General features: G+C 42.6%; 1 protein-coding gene across 4 annotated transcripts; it reads left to right on the top strand.

The window, feature by feature from the left end:
• Nucleotides 1-665: 665 nt before the first annotated feature.
• Nucleotides 666-27,386, top strand: cltcl1 (clathrin, heavy chain-like 1). 4 transcript variants are annotated; one of them, XM_047329072.1, is made up of 32 exons: nucleotides 666-1,104; nucleotides 8,300-8,507; nucleotides 9,010-9,012; nucleotides 10,236-10,504; nucleotides 10,757-10,918; nucleotides 11,196-11,309; nucleotides 11,389-11,562; nucleotides 12,200-12,397; nucleotides 12,555-12,755; nucleotides 12,915-13,067; nucleotides 13,347-13,469; nucleotides 13,902-14,039; nucleotides 14,136-14,300; nucleotides 14,497-14,677; nucleotides 14,801-14,964; nucleotides 15,065-15,190; nucleotides 15,312-15,454; nucleotides 16,276-16,510; nucleotides 16,606-16,728; nucleotides 16,827-17,156; nucleotides 17,604-17,796; nucleotides 17,886-18,043; nucleotides 18,145-18,309; nucleotides 18,803-19,078; nucleotides 19,516-19,665; nucleotides 19,747-19,878; nucleotides 19,988-20,098; nucleotides 20,633-20,803; nucleotides 21,065-21,286; nucleotides 21,658-21,684; nucleotides 25,396-25,471; nucleotides 25,823-27,386. In XM_047329072.1, the coding sequence occupies exons 1-32, from the start codon at nucleotides 1,063-1,065 to the stop codon at nucleotides 25,993-25,995; spliced, it is 5,106 nt and encodes a 1,701-aa protein (XP_047185028.1). In that variant the 5' UTR covers nucleotides 666-1,062; the 3' UTR covers nucleotides 25,996-27,386. The 4 variants fall into 4 exon arrangements, with proteins under 4 accessions (XP_047185028.1, XP_047185029.1, XP_035495328.2 ...); XM_047329073.1 differs by lacking the exon at nucleotides 9,010-9,012 and having other exon boundaries at nucleotides 667-1,104; XM_035639435.2 differs by lacking the exon at nucleotides 21,658-21,684 and having other exon boundaries at nucleotides 668-1,104.
• The last annotated feature ends 169 nt before the right edge of the window (nucleotides 27,387-27,555 follow it).

Raw genomic sequence — 27,555 nt, 5'->3', positions numbered from 1 at the left:
TGAAGTAAATAGGCCTTTGTTGATTAAAAGGAAGCATTTTAAAGACAAAACTGCAACCTGTCAGTTCGTCATCTGGACAATTATGATTGTCAAATACACCAGACATTGATATTTTACACGGCTTTTCCTTATCATTCCCATACGTAAAAAAATGTGTCCATAGAGTCAGTCTCATCATTTAAGATGGTATACGTGGCCAGAAAGGTTTTCTTTGGCAGTGTATCGAGTGCAATGCATGAGATAAATAATATTAATGTTAAAAATCACCGTGTGACGAGAGTGTGTCTTCTAACAGGCATGATGCCAAATGATGGTGATGATGATGATGAGGCCAAGACATGTAAAAAATATGCTTTATCAGCTCCTTAGAAAACGTTTGGTACACTGTGTGTGTGAGTGTGTGTGTGTATGTGTGTGTGTGAGAGAGTGTGTGTGTGTGTGTGTGTGTGTGTCTTTGTGTGTGTGTGTGTGTGTGTGAGAGAGACTGTGTGTGTGTGTGTGTGTGTGTGTGTGTGTGGTATACAGATCATGGAAAGGTGGGGCGCTTGTCACGAGCCCGGATTTCGAAGTTGGTGGAGAGGAAGGGGGAAGGGGGAAGGGGCTGCGGCGGAGGGGTACGAACTGCACATCCGACCTCTCTGACAGGTCTGGGGTCGGTGAAATATAAAATACAACACACAGGCTGCTCGATCACCAGCTTACAATCACCCAGCGCGGATTGTTTTTCTTGAGGACGGCCCCCTGCGTCCTGACGACGGGGCGGAACTGGTGATCGCAGCGGGGCTCGGTGCAAGTTGAAACGGACTAGTTTTCTCAGCGGAGGCAGCGGAGTTTTTTTGATTCAGGACTGTCGTGGGGGGGCACTGAATGGGAGCAGTCACTGGATTCGTGCGGTATCAACGCAAGCTGCCCAGACTTCCCGCTGCTGCCCATCACATTTGACTTTTTCCTTTGGGGGGGACGTTTAGACCGCCACGGTTCCTCCGGTTGTCCCCTTCCCCCCTTTCCTTCCTTCATTCCTTCCTTCCTCGCGGATTCTGCAGACACACGAATCGTCCAGAAATGGCTCAGATTCTGCCGATACGGTTTCAGGAACATCTGCAGGTAAGCGCGCCCGCGGGGGGCACCAACCCTCTTAAAGGGAGGAAACGAGACATGGATCGTTTTCAGCTCATTTCTTTTTGTGCGCAGCTCCTCGCCCAGGTCCGCAAACACACCGCACATGTCGCATTCGAATGGAATCAGACACAGGGCTGCAGGGTGGTGCTCGATATAGCCACAGGCCTCGTTTTCTACTGCCGAGCAGATGATGACTTGTAAAAAAAAAAATTCAGATGGTATACAGCAGCTCCACTGCGGACCTGTGCGCGTGTGCGCGCGCGCGTGTGTTTGTGTGTGCGTGTGGATACGCCGCAGTTTTTTTTGGTGCGTTCAAGTGGGAGAAACGCCGCTGTCATTTTCAATCCGCGCCGGCGCAAACTGCGGCGTTTTGACACTTTCTCTCTCTCTCTCTCGCAGACAACAGAGCTCAGCTGTTCACTGGTTTCAGTCTTTACACTCTAACACACACACACACACACACACTCTAACACACACACACACACACACACACACTCTAACACACACACACACACACACACACACACACACACACTAATATAAAGTCTGTAACCTTCAATCACAACACAACACTGCTGCACCCCGTGTCTGCAAAATATCCAGTTCCTTCCTGCACTGAGTTGGGCGTAACTGAAAATATAATGTTATATACTGTATGTTGCGTGTGACAAAGTAGAAGCGATTGTCTGATCACTGACAACAGTTTAATAAGTTCAGAAAACCGCATCACTTAGCTGCAGGGCCTCCTGTAAGACCACAATCATTTGAGCAGAATCTTTGATATTGCAATAGCACAAACAAACCCTCTCGTGTTAAAAACTAGTTTTATATTCAGTGACACATCCATCGATATTTTTCTATCGATTCAATGTGTCTTTCTGACTCTGCTTCACGGTATCTTTGCCGCAGAGGAAACAATCTGTGCAGCTTCAAAAATAGTCAACATCAATAACATGTAGCAGGGGCCACGAGAGCTGTTGGTTGTCTCCTATAGTGCACAGAGCAACACAAAATGCCCTTAAAAAGAAAACAAGCAGCCCGTTATGTGATCATCTGTGGAGGAACTATTCCTACTATGACCCCCCCCCCCCCCCCCGGTCTGGACTCTGATTGTCATTGTCCCATGGCAGCCCCAGTGCTTGGCATCTCGCAGCCAGAAAGAGAAACTTTGTGACGCACCCCTCGCCTGCCTTGGTCGGTCTGTAGCCTGTTGTTATGGTAACAGCAGGCAGTGAAATGGCCTTTCACTGGGGGAAAAAAAGAAGGCACGGAGCCCCCACCCCCTTCTCTCGGCTCCCTTCCTCTGGCCACTAGCCCCACTTTCATCAGCCAAAGATCCTTTATCCACCCCAAAAAAACCAAACTCTACTGGCCACCAGGCTCCTCTCCTCACTTGACAGCACTGATCCACCGTTGCTCGCTGATGGAGGGGGGCAGCGCAGTACCTGGAACCGTCTGGGTTATTGGGTTGAATTGCTCTGAGCATTGCATACCTTTCCCTTATACATCTCCGAAGAAAATCTCGCCGGGGGCAGTTGATAAGCAGCAGACTCGCTTTACGTTTCACCTCCACCGTGAAATCCCAGCTCTGCCCCATGGAGTCGTATCCCCCGGTGAATCTAGGTGGCTCCAGCAGAGTTCAAAAATGCTTGGAATTTGCAAACCCAGGACTTTGGGCCTCAAGTTGTTTAGCTTTTCTTTCTTTTTTCTCTCTTGGCCTGGTATTTACAGCTCAGTGTCTGCAGACCGGGCCTGGGGTCAGGGGTGGAACATGGACCCAGCTCCACGAGGATGTGCCAGCCTGTTGAACCAGCTGTAGGTTACTCCACGCCAAATAGTTCTTTTAAGTGACTCTGGTGTTTAAATGTGGACGTGGAGGATGAAACCTGGACTTATAGCGCTCATTTGCTCACTCCACATCAGTTGATACTTTACACCATCATTAACCTTGTTGTAAAGTATCTCTCTCTCATCACGGTGGCCTCCACGCTGTGGTTAAATTTGGTTGATCATGTTGGTGGCAAGATGAAGGAAGACGAGCACAGATCATTGGCTTGTTGAATTATGAACATGCTAAAGTGAGAGCTGTTTGCTTATGTGGTTCCTCTGCTGGCTGTCAGAGCAGCGGCCTGTGTACTCTAGCAGCTTGTGTAAAGTGCAAAAAATGTCCTGCAGCTCCGAAAGCGCCTGAACATTGTCCCGTCGAGTTGAGTTAGGAGAGTCCGACCTTCTGCTCTGCGGCTGTGTAAGGCATCCTGGTGCGCTGCTGCTGTATTCTGCACAGATGAAACGATGCCACCACGTCAAACCGGCAGCTGTGATAAACAGACGAGCGTAGCAGGCCCAATTTGAGTCCAGCAAATCCAATCAGTATAGGAAGCAGGTTGACAGAAGACCCTTATCTCAGTCTTGTAGAACACATCTGCGACTGCAGCAGTGACTGATAGGGACGAGCATGTGCGTCATTCGCACATGCAACATGCACATTGTGTCTTTCTGTAACAATAGCCGAGTCACGAAATGTTGAAAGAACTGATTTAGGGCTGCAACTCATTTGCAGTGTATTGTGTCAGAAAGTAGTCAAAAAATGTCCATAAAATTTTCTTTGAGGTCCAGGAAGCATCTTTGAATAATTTGTTTTGTCCGACCAACAGCTTAAAATTACTGGCAAACAAAAGCATCAAATCGAACTAGGGAATGTTTGAAAATGGCAAAAAAAAAATTGCCATTTTGGGGGCAGCAGAAACAAGACATGACACATATTTACCAAGCTATATGGGAAACATCTGAAATATGAGGCTCTTTGGCAGCCAAATGTCAAAAACTGCTCTACATTCACCAACTAGTCACAGACCTTGTCTGCCTGCTGTTAATTCTGCTGTTTATAGAGGAGTTTTAGAGCTTTTTCACTGAGGACAGCTGCCAAAGACATGGCCAGGGAGAACTGTGCAAGTGCAACCAAAACACTGAAGCTGTGGGCCATAAAAACCAAAACAATGAGCTGAAAGAAACTAAAATGCCATTGTGAGCAAGCCTCTCACATGCACATATTTAATTGATCCATTGCAATATAAACACTGATTATACACAGTTTTAAGGTTTTCATGATCACCTATGCCGTATACCTATTAACATTTAGGTGATAAATCAAACCTATACCCACCTTTGGTGCAAGAAAGTGCGACAGAGTAGCACCACTTCCACGTGTTTTTGCTGCATTCCCTCATTTAAAATGTGTTTTTGTAGTCGCCTTATAAAACTCAAAACCCCTCAGCTGCTGATGCGACGTGTCTGTGTCTGAGCGATGCATCCGCCCAGTCTATGACTCACCGAATACCGTCAACGCTGTTTCATCAGTGAAGTTCAACTGCCCTTAGTTGTTGTGATATTAGTGGCTGTTTTAGTGTTGCTGTTGAGGAAACGGGGGGGGGGGGGGTTACAGGAGTCTCTGTGTGCGAAGATGCCCCAACTAGAGGCAGCTCATGGTTCACTGGATACAGTAGGTTGTAGGTGAAGTGTGATTTTAGTCTGGAATGTTCCTCTAAGAGGGAGTGCAGGAGGAGGAGGGGGGGGGGGTTCTTCTGGTGAGTCAGTCGCCCCACCTTGTGTTGTTAATTGCCAAAGGCCTGTGTTACTGGAACTGCACTGTACAGGCCTTGCTCATATCCCTCTTTCTTCATTTCTCATAAAAAGTGCTTTTACCACTCTCCTCTTCAAACTGTTCTCTCCCAACAACCACACACTCTTTGCTTTTATCAGGATGAGGGACTGCGTCTTGATCTTCTCCTCCCTTTCGCTCCCATGCTTATCTTCTCTCCCCCCCCCCCAGTATCTTTATTGTATTTTCCCTCCCTGACCCTCCCAGAGATGGATCTGGCAGGCTTGAGGAGGATGCAACATATGGCTCCAATCCCCCCCTCAGGTCTTCTCCGTGGCCTTGTCATGAAGCCTTTATCTTGCACGTCCCCATAACACCACAGAAACCAACTGAACATCGAGTTGTGGCCGTGAGATCTAGTCGAAATCATAAGTGCTGCAAGCTAAAACAGGCAAAAAGCTCTGCAGAGCTTTGAGGAACTATACACGGTTGGGTGATAATTCTCTGTGGTGTTCATGAAAGTGACTTTTTTCACATACACATTTGATCCACTGGAACGTTAAAATATTGATTACTAGAGCTTTCAATCATTTTTTCAGCCTTACCTAATGAAATTAAACCTAAAAATGCTATTTAGAACTTCGATCGATCTATATAAAATGGCAACTTAAAAAAAAGAAGTAATGTTTCAGTCATTTTTAACACAAAATATCAATAATTTGTTCCAACCTCTCAAATGGGAGAATTTGATTCTTTTTACTCGATACATATGATCTTATACTGAATATTTCCATATAGTTTTCGGACTGTTGGTCAAGTTGAATAACCAATTTGATTGCAGTACGCTGTAAGAAATCAATACTGGCATTTTCACCACTTTGTAGAATCTCTCAATTGAGAAAGTAATTGGTAGATTCATTGCTAATGAAATGAATCATTAGTTGGATCCCGAATGTCATTTTCTTGGCTATAATTCCTCAGTAAAAAAAGAACTTGCTAGGCACGTTGTACGGCATCTCTCACTCAGTCTTCCTCAGACCACTGACTTATTCCTTCCTGTTTTGTAGTTGACCCTAATGAAATGGCTCAGCTGTCATGATCTGTTGTCCTGCTCTAGCGGCCAACTGTGAGATAGTATAGTCCTTGTGATGAGCGTAGGGATTCCTTTCCGCTTGCCTCAGACTGCATAATGCAGTCGGTTCAGTCATCAGAGGGGAGAGTGCATGTTGTGGTCTGCCCTCTCAGTTAGTTTGACAATGTGCACAATAATTCCTCTGTGTGGCCGCCGCTAACCCCGGTGGAGCGTTTCATGTTTGTTAGTGTCTGCTAAGATTTTACACAGCAGAGATTGACATCGGCTCAGTCTTTGTGTTTGTCCTCAGGAAAAATAAATGTGCTGAATAATAAATCAAATTCATTGGTGCTTTATTCAGGAAATGATGACGCTATACTTAGTGTCAGTGGATCTCTATTGAAGATATCCTTTAGTGTTGCCTCTGTCTGGTTTAGGCTGAATAGTCGAAGTGTCAACTTTTCTTATAGCTTGCTGTTCACATAGATGATTAAATGCAATGTCAGGGTTTGATCACAGACTTTGGTTAAATAAAGTAACGCTGTACTTTTCCCAGTATAATTGAGATGTTATGATGGTTACTAATGTACAGTGGCCCTGAGGGTCAAAACACAAAAACATTTGACAAAACACAGCAACATTTCAGATTACCTTAGGGGGGAGGGACAACCCTTCTTATTTGTGACTGGACAGAACCAAAGTAACTGGACAGTCCAATATGTCATTTTCTGTTTCCCTTCCTTGCCTGAGTTTTAGAATGAGTTTAAAAAGAATGGAAGAAGAGTTCGAAATCAATAATGTAGGACATTTATATGATGTAATTCTAGATATGCTTGGCCTGTTTTATGGAGCAAGTTCAGCATATATTTTCATTATCTGGCTTCAATAAGCCTAACATTGGCCTTCTGCATAACCTTTATTACAAAGCTAGATATTAACTGGCTCCTCTTGGCTATGAGCGGTGTTCATGTGAAAGAGTCGGAGTAATTAATGACAAGCAAAATAATTAATGAATCATGAATAAAGTAATTAATATGCTATTAAAAATAAATTATTATTCCTGCGGGTAAATTTTGTTACATTGACAGACAAAGGTGATATTGAAAAAAGTAAACGATAAAATTACATTTTACTAGAGTAGAAAATAAACACTAAAAATAATTTTCGAATTTTGTGAAGTTCAGAGTTTATTTTTTGCCATTTTGTCTGATGATGAACAAACTATTATGAATATGTTATGCAAAAAAAGTTGAAGTGATATCAAACTGTGCAGCCAAAGCAAGAGAGAAGTAGTTCATCTGATTAAGTTCATCTATAATGTTTATTTATAATCAAGGGAAATATTTAACAAAAGACATTAATAAAAAACTGAAATGTGGATGTGTTCTGACCCTGAGGGCCACCGTACTAATGGAATTGCAAATGGGACATGTTCCTGAAAATGCTTCAGTAAATCCAGTGGATTATTAGCAGCTGTAATAAGAGTGTAAAATAAAACTCTGTTGCATTAACATCCTGTTGTCCGCCGTGTGCCCACGCTTGTTCTGTGGCTCCATGTGCCACCAGACCTCCTGTCTGGAAGACAACCTTTAAGAATATCTATTGGAAAATTGGTGGAGACCTGCAACTATTTTAATCAAAACCCTGTTATGGTTGGCTACTTGCTGCCCCCCCCCTCCCCCACCCCTCCCCTCCCCCACAAGGCTAATGTCAGCTGCTGCCATAAATGTTTCCCTGCTGCCTTTTATGTTGTTGAGGCGACATGACTCATTTGGAGGTCTAAAAAATCTGTGAAGTTGGCATGTTCCACTTCTAGCTGAGTTTTGCTTTTAGTGTAACGGTAGTAAACTGTTGGCACACAGTGATGGAGAGGTCTACTGTGTTTTTATTAATTTAAAAATGTTGTGATTCCACAAGAATTAAGACGATGAATCAAATACTACCTCATAGCTCATTATTTCCAATACAATACACAGTTATGAATATCTTATTTCATAAAAGAAACCTATCGATTTATAAATAACTGGACAAACACCATCCACTGATGGAGGCCACAAGATGTGGCTATAAAAGCCTTGGAAGTACTTGAATTAAATATGTGCTTGAGTTAATTTCTTTGGCAAAACTGTAAAGAATAACACTTAACATAAATCTCACAACGATAACATTTTCCATGTTTATTCATGTGCTCAATCATAGATATTTGATGATATATTTCAAATAGAAACCTACAGTCAATAGCTTCATGTTTACTGTACAAAAATGAGGGTCTTCTCATTTAACTCCTTGTCCGAAACCTTGTATTTCTGAAAATGTCCAACTACTGCTTTGTTAATAGCTTTACTCACTCATTTGTAACTATTGACAACTACATCAATATACACTCCAAAAATGTCCATATTTGTACGTAACTGGCATTCAAATACGTTAAAATGCAGAATGGGGTTGAAGGAAGAATCTCATTGTTAATGTTTTATTATTATTTTTTTTTCCATTATGAATATTTACAGTTGCAGAACCTGGGCGTGAACCCCGCCAACATTGGGTTCAGCTATCTGACCATGGAGTCGGACAAGTTCATCTGTATCAGGGAGAAGGTCGGCGATCAGAACCAGGTGGTGATCGTGGACATGTCGGACCCCACCAACCCGATCAGGAGGCCAATCTCTGCTGACAGTGCCATCATGAACCCCGCCAGCAAGGTCATCGCCCTGAAAGGTAAGACCACGTATGGTGACACATCCATGCAGCCCCCACCACTGGTTTGTTACGAAGAGAAATGTGTTTGCCAGTATTACTAGTGGATTTTTGCCAAGGGCTGAGGTTATTGTTGTTGTTTCGATTCCCAGAATAAAGTCGGCACACTGTTTATTCGTCCCTAGTTTTTCTCAGATTTAGCCACAGGGGTGCCATGGGAATGCCGCGGGGTCTCGCAATGACTCATGCTCTGTCAATGCAGTGAATATGTAGAGTGCTCTCAGTTCTATTGCCTGAATGTTCTAAATTGGTTGTGTAAAATTGATTTCCTGTCACTGAATCTAGCCCTCGGAGCACAAACACAAGCGCTGATCAGGACGATTTGCCTGTAATGCTTCTCTCTCCCTCCGCCCCCTTCTGAGGATAATATGCCGGCCCTTTCCCTGTGGTCTATCTTTGTCTTCTCGTTCTCACCTGATTGACACTTTGCTTTTTCTCCCTTTTGCTTTCTGTCATGTCTCAGACGGTGAGTTGCTCTCTGTCTGTCTACCCGTCTGGTACTCTTGTTGTGATGATACAGTAGCCGTGTCTCTCTCATGAAAGCTTCCCACATGGCCCACCCACGTGCACACAGCTATTTTGACCACTTATCAATCAAAAGACACACAGTTTTTTTAGACTGCCAGTGAATTGCTGCAGTATAACCACACCTAACCTGCAAGTACATACTACTTTTATGAGAACTATACATGGGTTAGCATGTTTGTTGTATGCCGGTAGAGTGTATGTGTCTCATCACATAGTACACAGTGGGTTAGGCACTGTGTGTGTCTTTACACGCCGGTGTGAGCGTGTGCCAGCAGCCACATCATCGTTCAGCTCTTTCCTTGCTGCATATAAATGATGCCGTTAATGTACCATTATATCTGTGTGTGTGCTGACGGCGGTTTGTACAGCAGCTCCAGTATTCACCTGAATCAGGCCTCTCCTACCCGTTTTATTCTTTGAGACCTTACTGGTACATGTTGCTACTTATCATATGTACAATATTCTAGAGCCCAGAGACATTATTACGTCTGCTTTCTGTGGCCAGACGTCAGTTGCACCCTGGAAATGTCAGCCAGGTTACGATGTGCAGTGTTTTGCTTCCTTGCCCTATAAAACACCCTTAACCTGAATGACATACAACCGACCTTCTCAGTCCTCTAGTGGTGTGTAAATACGCACAGAGAGTTTTTTATTTGCCTAGATTAAATAGACTTCAATATTTGTCTCTGACACTCCCACTGGTTCACCGTTACACTGGACATTAATGGGATTTTTTTGTTGCTTGTTACTCTAAATAATCCACAGAACATGCTTCCAATAGTTTTCTTCCATAAATAAGATAAAATAAGTCCCAATTAAAAGATGTACATTTTAACCTTTAATTGTTTTTCAATATTTCACAAACAAACCAAAATCATGTATATGACTGGGTTTGGGTGAACAAAAAACTCCCCTCAAAAATCCACAAATGAATTCTTTGATTGTGTTTTGAGTCTTTTTTTTTTTTACACAAAGATTATTTATGGTAAGAAAAATGTTATAGCTATTTTAGTCACTGTAGGTGTTATATCATGTGTGGTATAAACAGTGGAATTTTCGAAATCAGCATTAGTTATCATGAATTTATTATTATTGATGTGAATGTGTGAAATAGTTTTACAATACACCTCAGCTCTGTCTTGTCTCACTTCCTCCCCTCAGCTGCCAAGACGCTGCAGATCTTCAACATCGAGATGAAGAGCAAGATGAAGGCTCACACCATGACGGAGGAAGTCATGTTCTGGAAGTGGATATCAGTGAACACTGTTGCCTTGGTGACGGATACGGCCGTCTACCACTGGAGCATGGAGGGGGATTCCCAACCAGCCAAAGTATTCGATCGGCACGCCAGTCTGGCAGGATGTCAGATCATCAACTACAGAACTGACGAACAACAGAAGTGGCTACTGCTGATAGGGATCTCTGCACAGGTACGAACGTGTTAAAGCCGTAAAAATGCACATTGCAGTAAAATATCTGATCTATCACTCTCTGTCTGATCCCTTATTTACATGAGAAGGGAAGGGATAGACAGAATTAGCCGAGAAATGGGAGCTTTATTCGCAAACCTACCTAAAGCAAGAATGGTCTTTCATCTGGAAGCACTTGATTAACATGGCGGTGTCACCGACTCAGAGGATTAACAGTCTATTTTACTCTTGTTTTGTCTCTTTGTCCTGCAGCAAAACCGCGTAGTTGGAGCAATGCAACTGTATTCCGTTGACAGGAAAGTGTCCCAGCCCATCGAAGGCCACGCTGCTGCCTTCGGGGATTTCAAAGTGGAGGGAAATGCCAAAGCCTCCACCCTCTTCTGTTTCGCTGTGCGCTCACAGGCTGGGGGAAAGGTGAGGGCCTCTGGATTGTGCGCACGAATTTCACTCGCGATGCTATCGGAGTGTATTTAGTCTAGTGTCTGAACAAAGACCTCGGAATTGTACAACAAGACAGTGTTTTGGTTTAAGATCACTGGAGAAACAACTGTTATTCATACTTTTTTTTCAACAAAATAGCTTTTGTTGAATGTGCATGCACTACCCTCTGTTGTCCTTCATATTCATACTAGCTTTACTGCGGTTGTTAGTCTATTGTAATCATTTCTTCATGTGGACCTTCGTCATTCAGTTGCACATCATTGAAGTCGGTCAACCAGCTGCAGGAAACCAGCCATTTGCCAAGAAAGCAGTGGATGTGTTCTTCCCTCCAGAGGCCCAGACAGACTTTCCTGTAGCTATGCAGGTAGGAAAGGAGACCCACTGCTCATCTGTTTTCGGTGACTGCTGAGCACTTAACTTCTCTCTCTGGTCTCTCTCCTCAGATCGGTAGTAAGCATGGGGTAATATATTTGATCACCAAGTATGGTTACATCCACCTGTACGACTTGGAGTCCGGAGTGTGCATCTACATGAACAGAATCAGTGCGGAGACCATCTTTGTGACTGCCCCTTACGAAGCCACCTCGGGAATTATTGGGGTCAACAAGAAGGGACAGGTGCGAAACTAGCAGTAAAAGGGCAAAAAGTAAATATTTTATCAAAGTGTATATTTGCACCCAGGTGAAAATAGTCACAAGGCCATTTGACTACTTACACCTGCATCGAAAGTGGGAACGCCCAATGGCTCCCCTTCTGCCAGAACTTCTCACATATGACTCACTGAGGTGGGCCAGGAGAACCTAAAACTTGGGGTGTAAATAGCCACATTGGCTACACACCCCGAGTGCACCAACAGCATCGTTGGTTATCGATACCTGAGTGTAATAAGCGTCTCCTAGTGCTGTATACACCTGGGTGTAAGTAGTCAAATTAGTTATTCACCCTGGCTGCAAATAGCATTGTTTGCTACTGAGGTGCAAATACCATTTGCCTTTTTTCATTTACAGGCATGTACATGTAATGTTGTTACAACATTGACTTTTTTTGATTTTCAAGATGAATGTTTAATAACTGGTGATAATGGATTTTAAACTGTATTACTTTGTCCTGCTGTGTGTGGAAGCATTCTCCACGGACAGAACTGTGTTACATTTTCTCAGGATTTCAAAAAGTTTGTTAATCATTCCTTGTTTCCTTTAATGGATTATTTACCTATGTAGTACTTATGTATATCTATTTTTTCTTTCTTTCAAGGTCTTGTCTGTGTGTGTTGAAGAGGAAAATATTGTCAACTATGCCACAAACGTCCTTCAGAACCCTGATCTAGCGCTGAGGATGGCTGTGAGGTCAAACCTTGCTGGGGCCGAGGAGCTTTTTGCCAGGAAGTTCAACACTCTGTTTGCCCAGGGAAGTTATTCAGAGGCTGCAAAGGTTGCTGCATCAGCACCGAAGGTATGCCTGTATCACAAACGCTACAAAGGATGTACTAAATATTGCATGGGTATCTTCATGTTAATACACTGCAGTACATGTAAAATTCAACTTCAACAGTTTTAATGAAAGCTGTACCAATGATTCCTCCACTCTCTACCATCTTTCCTCCCCTCAGGGAATCCTGCGGACAGCAGAGACCATCCGTAAGTTTCAGACCGTCCCAGCCCAGCCGGGTCAGGCCTCTCCACTGCTGCAGTACTTTGGTATTCTACTGGACCAGGGCCAGCTAAACAAGTTTGAGTCTCTTGAGCTGTGCAGGCCCGTCCTGCAGCAGGGCCGCAAGCAACTGCTGGAGAAATGGCTAAAGGAGGACAAGGTAGGACTGGAAGATTAGAACAATGGGGTACCTTTCATAATCCTGTGCTAATCCGAAGAAATACCGAAGAACGTATACATTTTGCGTGATTACCATGTAGTAACATCTACCCATTGATTGTGAACATAGTTGGTAATTTTGATTACACATGTGCTGTAGCTGGAGTGCTCAGAGGAGCTGGGGGACCTCGTGAAGGCCTCTGACCCCACACTAGCTCTTAGTGTGTACCTCCGAGCTAACGTCCCCAACAAGGTCATCCAGTGCTTTGCAGAGACCGGCCAGTTCCAGAAGATAGTGCTGTATGCTAAAAAGGTAATCAGAGAACTTGCTTCACTTTTTTTCTATTCCTTTTTAATTTGGCACACTCATTTATCCACTGAGTGTATAAGGAAAATACAATACTGTTTGGTCAGGGGAAGAAGATTATTTAAAATAACATACACATCACATTAGGTTGGCAGCATCAGTGAAATGTGGTAGATTTGTTATATATTTTTATATTGAGAACATAAGATAATACTAGATGTCTAATACTATATGCCATTATTACTGAATTAAGAATTGCATTTGTATCCGACTGTGCTGTTGTAGGTGGGCTACACCCCCGACTGGGTGTTTTTACTGAGAAATGTGATGCGTGTCAATCCAGACCAGGGACTGCAGTTTGCCCAGATGCTGGTCCAGGATGAGGAGCCGCTGGCCAACATCAACCAGGTAAAGCACACACCAGCATTACCATCTCACTCACTAGAGACGTACAGTATTGCTTTTACACTTTCCCCCTGCGCCTTTATCCTCACACGTACACGCAAACACACAAAGAGCCCAGTGTGGGAGCCTCCGTCTGTGTTATTCCAGATGTGCCAGCAATGCCAGGAATTCACTGAGTCAATGACCTCCTCCTCCCTGTAAAGTCACATCATCACTCTGCTCAGTTCAAGTCTGCGATAGAGAAACTGATGACTTGATGCTTTTCCAGGAAACATCTGGCTACCAGGCCTGTGGTGCTTGGTAGTGTGTGACTTTACTCTTTCATCGCATGCTAACTCAAATTATGTTTCACAGATGGCAGGAAATCCAAAATACATTTTTCTTACTGAATTCTTTCCTTCCATTTCTCTTTTTTTTTCTTTTGCCCTTTGGTAGATCGTAGATGTTTTCATGGAGGGTAGTCTGATCCAGCAGTGCACCTCCTTCCTGTTGGATGCCTTAAAGAACAACCGCCCAGCTGAAGGACACTTACAAACACGTCTGCTTGAGATGAACCTCATACATGCCCCCCAGGTGATCATCTCTCCTGATTACTAAAAAAGCAACTTTCACATTTGATAATAAAATAAACAAGATTTGTGTTTTCACGTGTGTTATGAACTGTTTTAGGTGGCAGATGCGATCCTGGGGAACCAGATGTTCACACACTATGACCGTTCCCATGTTGCTCAGTTGTGTGAGAAGGCAGGTCTGCTGCAGAGAGCTCTTGAACACTACACCGACCAGTATGATATCAAACGAGCCGTGGTGCACACACATCTGCTCAACCCTGAGGTATGCCTGTCGAAGTTTGGTCACGCTTGTGAACACCACTCTCTTGGGAACAGCCACTTCTTTCTTTTTCCTTTTTTTTGATGATATGGGAAAAATGCCTGAACCCACTTCTTTTTGTCCTCCTCCCTGCTCAGCCTGCTGTCTCACTGTCTCACTCTCCCCATCTTCTTTTTTCTTATTCTGACTCTGCTTCTAGTGGTTAGTGAACTTCTTCGGCTCTTTGTCAGTCGAAGACTCGTTGGAGTGTTTAAGGGCCATGCTGTCGGCTAACATCCGACAGAACCTGCAGCTGTGTGTCCAGGTAGCGTCTAAGTATCACGAGCAGCTGGGAACTCAAGCACTAGTGGAACTCTTTGAATCCTTCAAGAGCTATGAGGGTAGGTGTGTCACACATGGGCAGCGGTGGCATGCAGACCTGGGTCATGTTGGATTAAAGTGGTTTTACGTGGTAATAAATGAGTCTGACTGTGCTGTTTCTCCCACTGCCTTCTCTATTCAAGGATTGTTCTACTTCCTCGGCTCGATTGTGAATTTCAGCCAGGAGCCTGATGTCCACTTTAAGTACATCCAGGCAGCCTGTAAGACAGGCCAGATCAAAGAAGTGGAGAGAATATGTAGAGAGAGCAACTGTTACGACCCAGAGAGGGTTAAAAACTTCCTCAAGGTAAAATTACTGATAATTTGATTCTGAATCTGATATACTGTGTGGCCAATTTCATACAATTCATTAACACAAAGGAGCCTTGTGCTTCTTGTCTTTGCAGGAGGCCAAACTAACAGACCAGCTTCCTCTCATCATTGTGTGTGATCGCTTTGACTTCGTCCATGATCTGGTGCTCTACCTCTACCGCAACAATCTACAGAAATACATTGAAATCTACGTACAGAAGGTGAGAGCAAGACGACTGCTGAGACTTAACACATAACCCATTTCCACCTTACTCCAAGTGCCTCTTAATTTAAGATGCACGCTGTCCTTTTATATCAGGAATTTGTCGCACTTGTTTTCAGGTGAACCCCAGCCGTCTACCTGTGGTGATAGGCGGGCTGCTGGATGTAGACTGTGCTGAGGATGTCATTAAGAACCTGATCATGGTGGTCAAAGGGCAGTTCTCCACTGATGAGCTGGTAGAGGAGGTAGAGAAAAGAAACAGGTAACACTGTCTTTTGTGTCTCTTCCCAACAGTTGTTCAGTTGAAACCCTTATTTGTAAGTTGTTTTTTTAATTTGTCCTAGATTAAATATTTGTCGGTGAAGATGCAGACAGAAAATGAATGAAGAGAGAAGGGGGGGTTATGACATGTAACACATGTACCAGGCCAGATTTGAACTATGATATTGCAGTTATGTGGCATGCACTGTAACCATTCGGCAAACCAAATCTGTTTTTTAGGCTTACAGTGCAGGACATGTTCGTGATCTGCTTGAACCACTTCATGCCATCACTTTCTTCTCCTGACTGTGTTGAAAAATGATCTTCTCTTCTTTTTATCAATAATGCTTGAGTGGATCATTAGTGATCTCAGTATTCATAAAGAATATCACAATTGACTAATAACAAAAAACAAAGTAAATATGAACAAAATGACCCCACAATTGGCACTTAAAGACTTTCAGATGCTGTATTAAATATTATAATTTGGACATGTTTTGACAAGTGCTTCCATTGTTTTTCTCTCGGTTTTGCACAAGCAATATCTTCCTGCAGTAATTTTCATGGATGGTTCAATAAAACTAGACATATTGGCTGTTCCACATCTAATGAAATACTGTGGATGTGAGATTGTGTTGGGGTACAGTTTGAATGAATGACGTTGCTGAATGCACAACACTGCCCTCCCGTGTTTAGGAACATCAACCTACAAATATTATTCAGGCCAAAAAGTACATGGCACTATAATGCATCTGAGTTAAAAACATATTATTAAAAGGAAGACGATTTTTCAAAACACTGTGTTTTCCATTATCTTCTCAGGTTAAAGCTTCTATTGCCATGGCTGGAGTCCCGTATCCATGACGGTTGCGAGGAGCCGGCCACTCACAATGCCCTGGCTAAGATCTACATTGACAGCAACAACACGCCGGAGCGCTTCCTGAAGGAGAACACGTTCTACGACAGCGCTGTTGTCGGGAAATACTGTGAGAAGAGAGACCCTCACCTGGCCTGTGTGGCGTACGAGAGAGGACAGTGTGACCTGGAGCTCATCAAAGTGTGTAGATCATGTTGCATAGCACAGAGATGATCATTCACATAATTCTAATATTGGTTGATTTAAAAAAAAAAAATTGCTTTATATCTTCTCAGGTGTGCAATGATAACTCATTATTTAAGAGTGAGGCTCGATATCTGGTGCGACGAAAAGATCAAGAGCTTTGGGCGAACGTGTTGGAAGAAAACAACCCCTTCAGAAGACAACTCATTGACCAGGTCGGGTTTTCCCCTGCGCGGAGGTTATGCGAACTGTAAATGAGTTGTGTATTTTTATGTTTATCGTGTTTTTCCCCTCCTTTAATTTTTCTCTTCAGGTGGTGCAGACGGCGCTGTCAGAGACCCAGGACCCAGAGGAGGTGTCCGTCACAGTCAAGGCCTTCATGACCGCAGACCTGCCCAACGAGCTGATCGAACTGCTGGAGAAGATTGTACTCGACAACTCGGTCTTCAGTGAGCACAGAAACCTCCAGAACCTGCTGATTTTGACGGCCATCAAGGCGGACCGCACTCGTGTGATGGAGTACATCAACAGGCTAGACAACTATGACGCTCCGGATATCGCTAATATCGCCATCAGCAATGAGCTCTTTGAGGAAGCATTTGCCATCTTCAAGAAGTTTGATGTCAACACTTCAGCCATACAGGTGAAATAAATGTATAACTGCTCTGCTCAGTATTTGCCTGTGTACGCTGAGTTCTGGTCAGGGAACTTCTTTTTTTGACAATGAGGAGTATAACATGAATGCAAAAATTTAGATTAATGTATGTAACAGTTATGTTTATGTTTTACATTTGTTTGTACATTTTGTAGTTGTTAGAGCATTTTAAGTATAATAAGCTTTTCACAATCCCAAAGTGAAGAAAAGTATTAAAAGTTTTGACCATGATGTTTAACACATGCAAATTAATGCTGTGTATAAGCACTGAGAATCTGTGCAGGCCATTGATGCTGCGGGTCGTATCTCTGTAATACTGTTGATCAAATGATTGAACTCCTTTCAATAAACTTTTACTCCTGATGTTTTATCTTATTGTAAGTACCTTTATGCCAGATCATATAATGCATATCTCCACTCTGTTCGTTTCTGTAGGTGTTGATAGAGCACATAGGGAACTTAGATCGTGCCTACGAGTTCGCTGAGCGCTGCAACGAGCCTGCGGTGTGGAGCCAGTTAGCCAGAGCTCAGCTGCAGAGAGACCTGGTCAAGGAGGCTATTGACTCGTACATTAAAGCTGTTGACCCGTCAGCATACATGGAGGTGGTCAACGCAGCCAGCAAGAACAGTAAGCCTTTGCTTTGCTGCATAACTCTGCTGCACGCCAGCACCGATTGATCTGAGCTGATCATTAAGGTGTTGTTTGTGTTTTTGCAGATAACTGGGAAGACTTGGTCAAATTCCTTCAGATGGCCCGAAAGAAAGCGAGAGAGTCGTATGTTGAGACGGAGCTGATCTTCGCTTTAGCGAAGACGAACCGCCTGGCTGAGCTGGAAGAGTTTGTCAGTGGGCCCAACAATGCTCATATACAGCAGGTGAAAAAAAACAACAAATAAAAACATCACAGGTGTAGTTTTTCTTCAACAGGATGTTCATCTGCATATGTATCTGCTAATTTCTGTCTCTCTTTCTCCAGGTGGGCGATAGATGTTATGAGGAGGGTATGTACGAAGCAGCCAAGCTCTTGTACAACAACGTGTCCAACTTTGCTCGCCTTGCGTCGACACTCGTCCATCTCGGCGAGTACCAGGCAGCTGTGGACAGCGCCAGGAAAGCCAACAGCACACGGACATGGAAGGAGGTAACTGGCACGCAAACAAGTTCAGCCGCTGTTCGACTAGTTTTTTCCAGATAGTGGGTTAGTGGTTTATTGAGATTTCCCCCCTCCTTCATGATAATATTAAAGTAGCACCTAATACTGTATTAGATTGTCAAATTTGAGCATACAACATACAACTTGAGTCTTATTAAATTTGCATGTCATGTGGGAGTTCCTGTAATGAACGAGGAGTCGTTATTACGATATATCTAAATAAAAAATAGCCTGAAAAAGTAAACAAACATTTATCCCATGCTTACATGCCTAAGGTAATTAAATGCACATTTAATGGGTGTAGTGTTATATTAACCATGTGTTGTATTTGTAACCCTCAGACTTGCGCTGGTGGAAGTGTTATAGGAATGTCACTGTAATCTGATTGGTGAATAGTGATATATGAAAGCTTTACCTGTTTACCTTTTATTGTTTTCATTTCCTCTTGGTAACTTTCCTCGCTTTTCCTTCTGACCATCAGGTGTGTTTTGCATGCGTGGATGGCGAGGAGTTTCGGCTGGCACAGATCTGCGGCCTTCACATAGTGATCCACGCCGACGAGCTGGAGGATCTGATCAGCTACTATCAGGACCGTGGCTACTTTGAGGAACTCATCGCTCTGCTGGAGGCCGCGTTGGGTCTGGAGCGGGCTCACATGGGCATGTTCACCGAGCTCGCCATCCTCTACTCCAAGTTCAAACCTCAGAAGATGAGGGAGCACCTGGAGCTGTTCTGGTCCAGAGTCAACATCCCAAAGGTAGATAATGTCTGCACATGAGTGTGTGTTTCAAAACAACTCTGTCTGTTGTAATGAATCTTGATTTATTACCCTGCATAGATTCCTGCTTTTCATCAGCACCCTAGAAGAAAAGTAATACGATGCACTTTTCTTTTCCGGTGGCTGATGTTGCACTGAAATATTGCTGTTGTCTTGTGACAGTTTAAATTCTACTGATTTAAATGTTTTCATTTTAAATAAAGGATTGAACATTCCTCTACCAGGTTGCCCTCTTGCCCTTATAAAATCCAAAGTTAGACTCAAGCATATGTTGTCATCGAGGTAAAAAAAAAGAAGGATTGATTGAAGATTCCTAAAATCCTTGAAAGCTTTGCAGAGAAGTCTTCAAAAAGTATTTGTTACCTTAAAAGGATTTAACATTGAACCTTGAATGATATTTGTATTCCACATACCAGGTTCTCCGTGCGGCGGAGCAGTCTCACTTATGGGCAGAGCTGGTGTTCCTGTATGATAAATATGAGGAGTTCGACAACGCTGCCATCACAATGATGTCTCATCCAACAGATGCATGGAAAGAAGGGCTGTTCAAAGACATCATTGCTAAGGTAAATAGAAGCATTGGTGACTGAGCTGTTTCATTTTCCTTTTCTAACTTTTAAATATCTTTAATTTTTTTCTTTTTTCAGGTTGCCAATGTGGAGTTGTACTATAAATCTCTTTCTTTCTACCTGGAATTCAAACCCCTATTTCTGAATGACCTGCTGACTATATTGTCTCCACGGCTGGACCACAACCGAGCTGTCACCTTCTTCAGCAAGGTAACCAGTAGTGATGTCAACTTTTACGAATGACACCCTCTCTGTTGTTCTTTGCAGATTGTACACAGTAACAAACACTTTTGACCCTGACTTGTTTTTGCTTGACCAGATGAACCAGCTGAACTTGGTGAAGCCTTACCTGAGATCTGTCCAGAGTCACAACAACAAGTCCGTCAACGAAGCTCTCAACAACCTGCTGACAGAGGAGGAAGACTTCCAGGTCTCTCAGCTGTTCTGTTACTAGTGTTGATGAAAGAACGTAGAGAAGATGATGTAAACACTCAAACTTTGCCACTAACTGGTTTGTTTGCTTCGGAACGCTGTTCCTTAACGGTGGTACAATTTATCTGTTTTATAGGTTTTCGCAGGTGTTAAATCGCAGCTATTAAATAATTTTGTAAACATCTGACTTATGCTTTTGCAGATAGCGCCCAACTATGTCATTTGTCATATTTGTTTTGAGAAGTTGGATAACATTTAATGCCCATATTGTACAGTATGTAGCAGTGTTTGTGTAGTTGGAATTTGTATTTTTCTAATATCAGAGTTAAATCCTTTGTCAGGAAGATCTGACATTATTTTGTCTGTCACCTGCATGTTCATAATAGTCTGTGGGGAAACATTTGAAATTGTAGCAGTAGTAGAAGTAGTGAATAAGATTCTGTGATTCACCGCTGACAGCCAGTTAACACACATTAACTGGTTTTTTTTTGGTCTGTGGTGTAATATTTCACATTGCGTGTGTTACCCACAGGGCCTGAGAGCATCAATCGATGCCTATGACAACTTTGATACCATCGGCCTGGCTCAGAGGTTAGAGAAACACGAACTTGTTGAGTTTAGACGTATCGCAGCCTACCTGTACAAGGGCAACAACCGCTGGAGACAGAGCGTAGAGCTCTGCAAGAAGGACAAACTCTACAAGGTAAGAACATATACAGACATTTATTTGAAAAATAAAGAGCTTAGAAATCTGAAACCTATGTTCCTCGCATTTGCCGAGTACCTCCATGCTCCCCTAGATGTCACTGTTTGTTTAAACTTTAGATACACTCACTTTATTTGGAGATGGATGTATGAACAATCAAGTAAAGATCAAAAAAAATCATGTCACACAAATTTTTGCTTGGACAACTCAAGCTTTTATGTTTCCCATAATGAGTCCGTTAAATGTGGCCTTTCCCAGGATGCCATGCTGTACGCTGCAGAGTCTAAAGATGCTGAGCTGGCAGAGACGCTGCTCCAGTGGTTCCTGGAGGAGGGCAGGAAGGAGTGCTTCGCCGCCTGCCTCTTCGCCTCCTACGACCTGCTCCACCCCGATGTGGTGCTGGAGCTGGCCTGGAGGCACAACATCGTGGATTTTGCCATGCCATACTTCATCCAAGTCATGAGGGAGTACCTGGCAAAGGTTAGTGCAAAGATTTCACGTTTGATTTATTGTTGATTTTTAGTTTCTGCTTTATTGTTAAAGTAGGTTTGGTTATTGTACTTTTAAAAAAAATTAAATAAAAAGGATCAAGTTTCAAATTCTGCATTTTTCTTTTTCTTAGATTGTTAAATTTCCTGTAGAGTTGGTCAGGTGTATTTAGAAGTACTGAAAATCAAGTCATACCAACTATTTTAGTTAACAGATATGATTAGACAAGAAGGTACATATAGAGGATAATAGTTATGTATTGTATTTTTAACTGAACTCCCTCTGGTCATCATGATTTCCTTTAATGTTGACCTGTAGGCATGTGAGGTCACTTGAGGTCATCTCTTTGGGTTCTTTTCCAGGTTGATGAGTTTGCAGCGAAGGTGACGGTCTCTGGCCCTCTTTTTTATTTCTCTTCTGTGTTCTGTCCGTTTGTTTTTGTTGTAACTTATCTCTTAGGTTTCTGATGTAGGAACCTAGCATGGACTGTAGACTGAGTACGGCCTAACTAGCACTGGTCCTGGAGAGCGGCAGTAGTGTGCGCAGGCTTTTTTCCACTTCAGCACCAACACAACAAATTGTTAATACATTTTTGATTTCATCTCCTCATTGGTGTGTGTGTAAGGCTTTTCGCTGTCAAGCGGAAACTAAATGTTAAATAAGGAAAAGGCAACCCGTTTGTTGGTTTTCAGTGCAAACATGACGAGGAGCAGGCTAAATGTGACAATGGCACAATGTAATCTGAGGTTGCATGTCTTCTTAAGCAGTAGGAACTAAAAGCTTAACGTTCTGATTGTGCCATTAAAAGAATATATGTGCTTATAACGGTTAATGGAAAATAAAATTAATTGCCACATCATTCAACATGGGAACTAGTTTGGTAGGTTATAATGTTTAACGCCCTTACTTCCTGGCATTTCATGATCACTTGTTGAACACTGGCACCCTGGAGATATAATATGGTAAATCAAGAAGTCTCGGACCTGTGAAGAACCCATAACTGTAAATGCTGTGTTGGTGGCTGGAAGCTCAAAGCCTGTGCACCATTTTGTCCCTCAGGACCAGGAAAAGCCTGTCCTAGCCTAACAGATACCTCTCACCTTCTAACTCCTCTCTCTTGGGGCTGCATCTAGTGTTAAATTGAGACTGATGGTATAATCGGCCACAACATTAAAACCAGCTTCTGTTTTTTATTGTTGTGGCTGGTGGGTGTAGTACAATATGAGAAAAACACCTGACTAATGCTGTCCAAATAACTAGAAATGAAGGCGGGTGGGGAGAGCAGGCCACTCTAGATTTGTTAGATGCATCCCCATGGTTCTAACTCCAGGTTAACAAGTGTTGGTCTGAAATATGTTGCTGAATTAGATCAGTGAAGTGCAACAAACACTAACTTCACAGATGCTGGAGTCCTTCTTTCCTTTGTCTGTGGGGAAATTATTTATTTCAGCTCTAGAGACCATGTTCCATGAATTACTGATCAATCTGGTAGGAATGGGATCAGTGAAATACAAACAACTTTTTTTTTTTTTTTACGTCAGGGTAGATTTGCACATAACAAGAGACAGAAATAAGTTTATACTGCCACTGCTTTATATCCTAAATTTTTTTATCACCCATTTCTGTATTTCATCTAGTATTTTAAAAATGCATTTCAGAAATCATATTTCATTCACGCTGTTTATGATAATTAGTAGTCATATACAGAAAAGGGCTTCACAGGTGTTGTTTAATGTTTTCAGTCTTTCTACAGTCTTTTCTACAAATTCAACATTTTAAAAATCTACTTTGATTAAGATGAACTTTCATTGATCTCGTCTTGCATCAGAAACCTTTTGCATTAAGCCGTCTCCACAGTCGAAGCACAATGCTATGATTATTTCTTTGCACGTAGTCACTAGGAAAATTGGCACCACAGTCAACTCACTGCGCAAATACTGAATGCCTGGCAAGGATGTGCTTCTAATCTGTAGCTTTGTTTTAGTCCAGTAGGATGAAATTCACGTGATATTTCTGTCCGGAGTGGCTGCTGTCAGCCCTGAGTGGCGTGCATGTGGAAGCTGTGATTGTCATTTACTGTACTGATGAACTGATATAAGAGTGTTGACTGTGAATGGCTGAAAATGTAGCATCAGCATACAGGCATGTATAGCTTTTCCTTTACTTAATGCACAATTTGATAGTTCTTTAACCTTGAATCACACCATAATACTTCAGTCAGTTCACACAAATACAAAAAAAAGAAAGAAAACATTTTCCCCATAGTTGTAGCTAGCCATGATGTAGTTTTGGTGTTGTACGCTGAGTTTTTGAGAAATCTGTCACTGCCCTGTATCTCATCAGTGTTCATTCATTTTTCTCCTTTCTGATTCTCAAAACATTTACAAATTCCATTTTAGAAACTCAAAACGAGGTGCCTTTCCAAATATGTCTTTGTCATCTTGTTATTCATAATAAACCACAGACCTTGTTGATAAACGTTTTCATTGGAAACTATTTTCGACTAAATGGGGGGAAATTTTTTTTGACAACTGTCAACAATGAGGTCTGTTGATTATTTGAAGGTGAGCAAGGTCGTTGTATCTGGAAAGAGAGAAATTGCTTTTGGGTTTCAGTGCTTTGAGCCGCATGAGGGAAAAAAATAATTCCACATACTGAGTTGGTGTGAACGCAGGAGCAAGAATCAGCAGCCACTTCATACAGTACATGGTTGGAAATCACTATGGGTATAGTGGTTATTTGATTATTTTATTTTGTGATTTGGGTGAATGGACCCTTTTATTAACACTGGTACTAGAAACAGTTTTAGAAATTCTCACCAAACCCGCATGGCATCTTCTCTTACTGTAGGCAACCTTAGCTGCACTGTGAAGTAGTTTAGTCTTTTGTTCAGTGGATTCGTGTGAATCTGCTGTGTTAACTAGTCATATTTATCCGTATTTATTTGTTTGATATGAAATAAATAAATTAATGTAGTCTTCCAACTGAGGCATTAAAGTCTAATGTAGTGCATCAAACAAGAAATTGTCATTTAAATAAAAACGCTGTAATTACTGTGATCATTATATTGTAGGTGTCCAGCAAAATTTTGTTATTTACAATGTTTTCTACTGGCTTAGTTTTATATCCATAGTACCACAGGGATTAAAGTTCTCTATCGTTCAGTGGATTTCCATCGGTTGGGTTCCAGCGACGGAGGCGAGTCTGCCTGCGGCGCTCCTCTTTTTGTGAATTTCCGGCCCTGACAGTGAAACTGACTTGAGAGTGGAGCCTGCACCAGAGGTGACCACACAGGGGAGCCCTGCAGGCAGATCGCTATGCACAAGTGCTGGCTGGTAGCCAACTATCAGTCTGGCTACTTTACTATAGTAGTTTTTGATTTTAATAAAATAGTTTTGATTAACAAGTTGCAATTTGCTACGTGTGTACATTTTACAAGCTCTAGCCTCCACTCCAGTATATCAATAGAAAAGAAATGAATAAGAAAAATGTCACCCAAAAGGATGCTAGAGTTTAGGGATATCTGTTAAGGTGTACAAAAAAAAAAGCCTAATTATCCTCCACATGTTTCCAGTCAGGTATGCAAACTCATTAAGACAATAGAAATAACCAATACGATTAAATATGATAGAATAGTGGAATCAGAATGTCAGAAGGGCATGCTACTTTTTCCCCACTGGGTGACTCCATACTCCCCAAAAAAGCAAAAACTGTTTGTGACGAATCCCGGTGTACTGCTGCATTGGAGGGCTGGTGGAAAATGATTATTTTATTTTTACCAGCCATTCAGTCTCTTTACCAGCCCCTCTGTGTGTGCCTGTCATTCCGGCTTGCACATGAGAGTGTGCTGCGTGCGTGTTCTGGGATTGGCCTCAATGGTTTATTTATTTTTTGCTTTAATCCCTGTATTACAAGCACGTATTTGAAAATTTAAAATCTTTGCTTGGATTTTATGTTCATAAAGCCTGCAAAGCAGAGAACATGGAGTTGCAAGGCTTCCGCGGGATACCTATAATGTATGAAATCAGACTTTCTTTTTGTTCTGCACTGTATCTGAGTGATCCACGTCTGATCTGTGCTCTCTTCTTTGTTGCCCTCAGGTGGACAAACTGGAGGAGGCGGAGAGCCAAAGGAAAACCGAGGAGGAGGTGACAGAGCCTCAGCCGATTGTGTTTGGTGGGTTTTCGCAGGCAGGAAGTCACCCTGAAGCACAGACAGTTGTGGTTCCTGAACAGGCGAAAAATTGCCTTCTGCTGTGAAAAGAAATCCTGCTGTTTTTTAATCTTTTTAATTGGTTGTTACGATCTTAATCTAATTACGTTGGATTCAGACAATTTATTTATTGAAAACTAAAATGGTACCAGATTCACAATGTCTGCAGTAAATAGATACAATTTTTTTGAATTTTACTGAAAATCACATTGAAGAACAAACCCCCATAAAAACCAAACCAACGAGAGCTTAGTTGTAAGAAGTTCATTTTTATGTAACATGTAACCCTGTGTTTGTGTGTGTTTGTATGATCAGGCCAGCAGCTGATGTTGACTGGCTCTCCCGCTCCTGTGACGCCCCAGCCAGGGTACCCAGGCTATGGCTACCCTGCCAACGCAGCGGGCTACCCTGTGCAGGCCGCTGCTGCTGCTGCCGCTGCCGCTGCCCCTGGGTATCCTGCTCAGCCCGCTTATGGCTTCGGCATGTAGAGGCCTGACCCTGCCTCTTCCACCCCTCTCTCTACTACACACTCACACACCTTAGACCTGAACCACACTGAACCGTGCTGCTCTGGGTGTCTACTGGCTGAACGGCGCGGAGGACCCCCCCCCCCCCCCCCCCACAACCTAAACTGGGCGTTCATTTTCCCAACGAGACTCCTACCAAGTTTACTGAAACTGCAATAGAAACCACCTACACTTCAGAAGGTCTGCAACAAGGCTCATGGACCCCCCCCCACCTCCTTCTCACTAGGACGTTATAACTGCATCACTGATCTACACAGCATGACCGTCACGTTTCAGCTCCTAGAGGAATTAACATACTGAAAATAACAATGTGACACCAAACCACTCTCTCCATGTAGACGTAACTAACCATAAAGCAGCTTTTTCCTTTGTTTTTATTTTATATTTTTCCTGATAGATCCAGCACTGATGAGGAAGAGACTTTGTTTTGGAGGAGTGGAGGGGCGTGTGTGTGTCTCTCTCCCTCCCTCCTAAAGCACTGCTAGGGCCTTATATACGTTGAGAAGGTGGCAAAAAAAAAAAACAGGCAAATGTTTTCATGTTTAATTTCACAACTGTCTCATGCTCTGATTAGAAAGACAGTTACTGTGCAATAGTTCTTGTTTGTCCTTTCAAAACAGGTACAAAGTGTTTGCTGTATACGGACTAAGAACACTTGTTTATGGGGTTACGGTACTGTCTGTGTGCGTGTGCGTGTGCGTGTGCGTGTGTGTGTGTGTGGAGCCTCTGGAGCCTTTGAGGGATACATCAACAAACCTAGAGGTACTCAATGAAATGTCCACTCCCCCGCAGCAGCAAACGATTCCCTGTGTCATTGATCTGCGATCTTGACCTTTTTTTGGACACCTGGATTTTCAGGATGATTGAGACAGGAGGAAAGGAAGCAGGTGAAATAAGAAGAAAAAATATGCTATATACTGTAGTCTGTGCATGTGCTGCCAAACTATAATGCTGCAACCAGGAGCACAATTTTCATGTTACACTCAAGTATATCCATCATTACTAATGTTGTGTCAAAAACAGAGTGATGTTTGATGAAAGTTTCTCAGCTGACTAACTAACAAGAAAACAAACCGACCGACTTGAGATGAGAACACGGGAACATTAGCTCACATCCCGGTGCCAGTTGTTTCAAATGAATAATCATTATTGTACTGAAAACCGTGTATAATTTAAGATATACCTACCTAATCAAAGAAGTCAAATATTATGGAATACCATACGTATTGTCTATAGTGTGTTGTTGTAGTCTTAAAAAAAAAAGAAAGCATAATGATTTTTGTAAGAAAAGTGCAAAATGCAAAAACAAGCAGGTTAATAAATGGCAAACCTTGGAGGTAAGGGTGCTCAAAGTTTGGGTCGACTACTTCCTGTGATGAAGTTATGCATATACAGAAAGATGAATCAAATTTACACAGAGTTGTTTGTTCATTTTTTTCTCCCATGTAATCACATCAGGAGAGATTCAATACAACAGTTCACTAGTGGGATCAGCTTTATCTTCCTGGGGATTTGGGGCAA

Source organism: Scophthalmus maximus, chromosome 19 (assembly GCF_022379125.1).
Source record: "Scophthalmus maximus strain ysfricsl-2021 chromosome 19, ASM2237912v1, whole genome shotgun sequence".
Taxonomy (NCBI): domain Eukaryota; kingdom Metazoa; phylum Chordata; class Actinopteri; order Pleuronectiformes; family Scophthalmidae; genus Scophthalmus; species Scophthalmus maximus.
The sequence above is the reverse complement of the archived record's forward strand: the minus strand, read 5'-3'. Positions and strand labels throughout refer to the sequence as shown.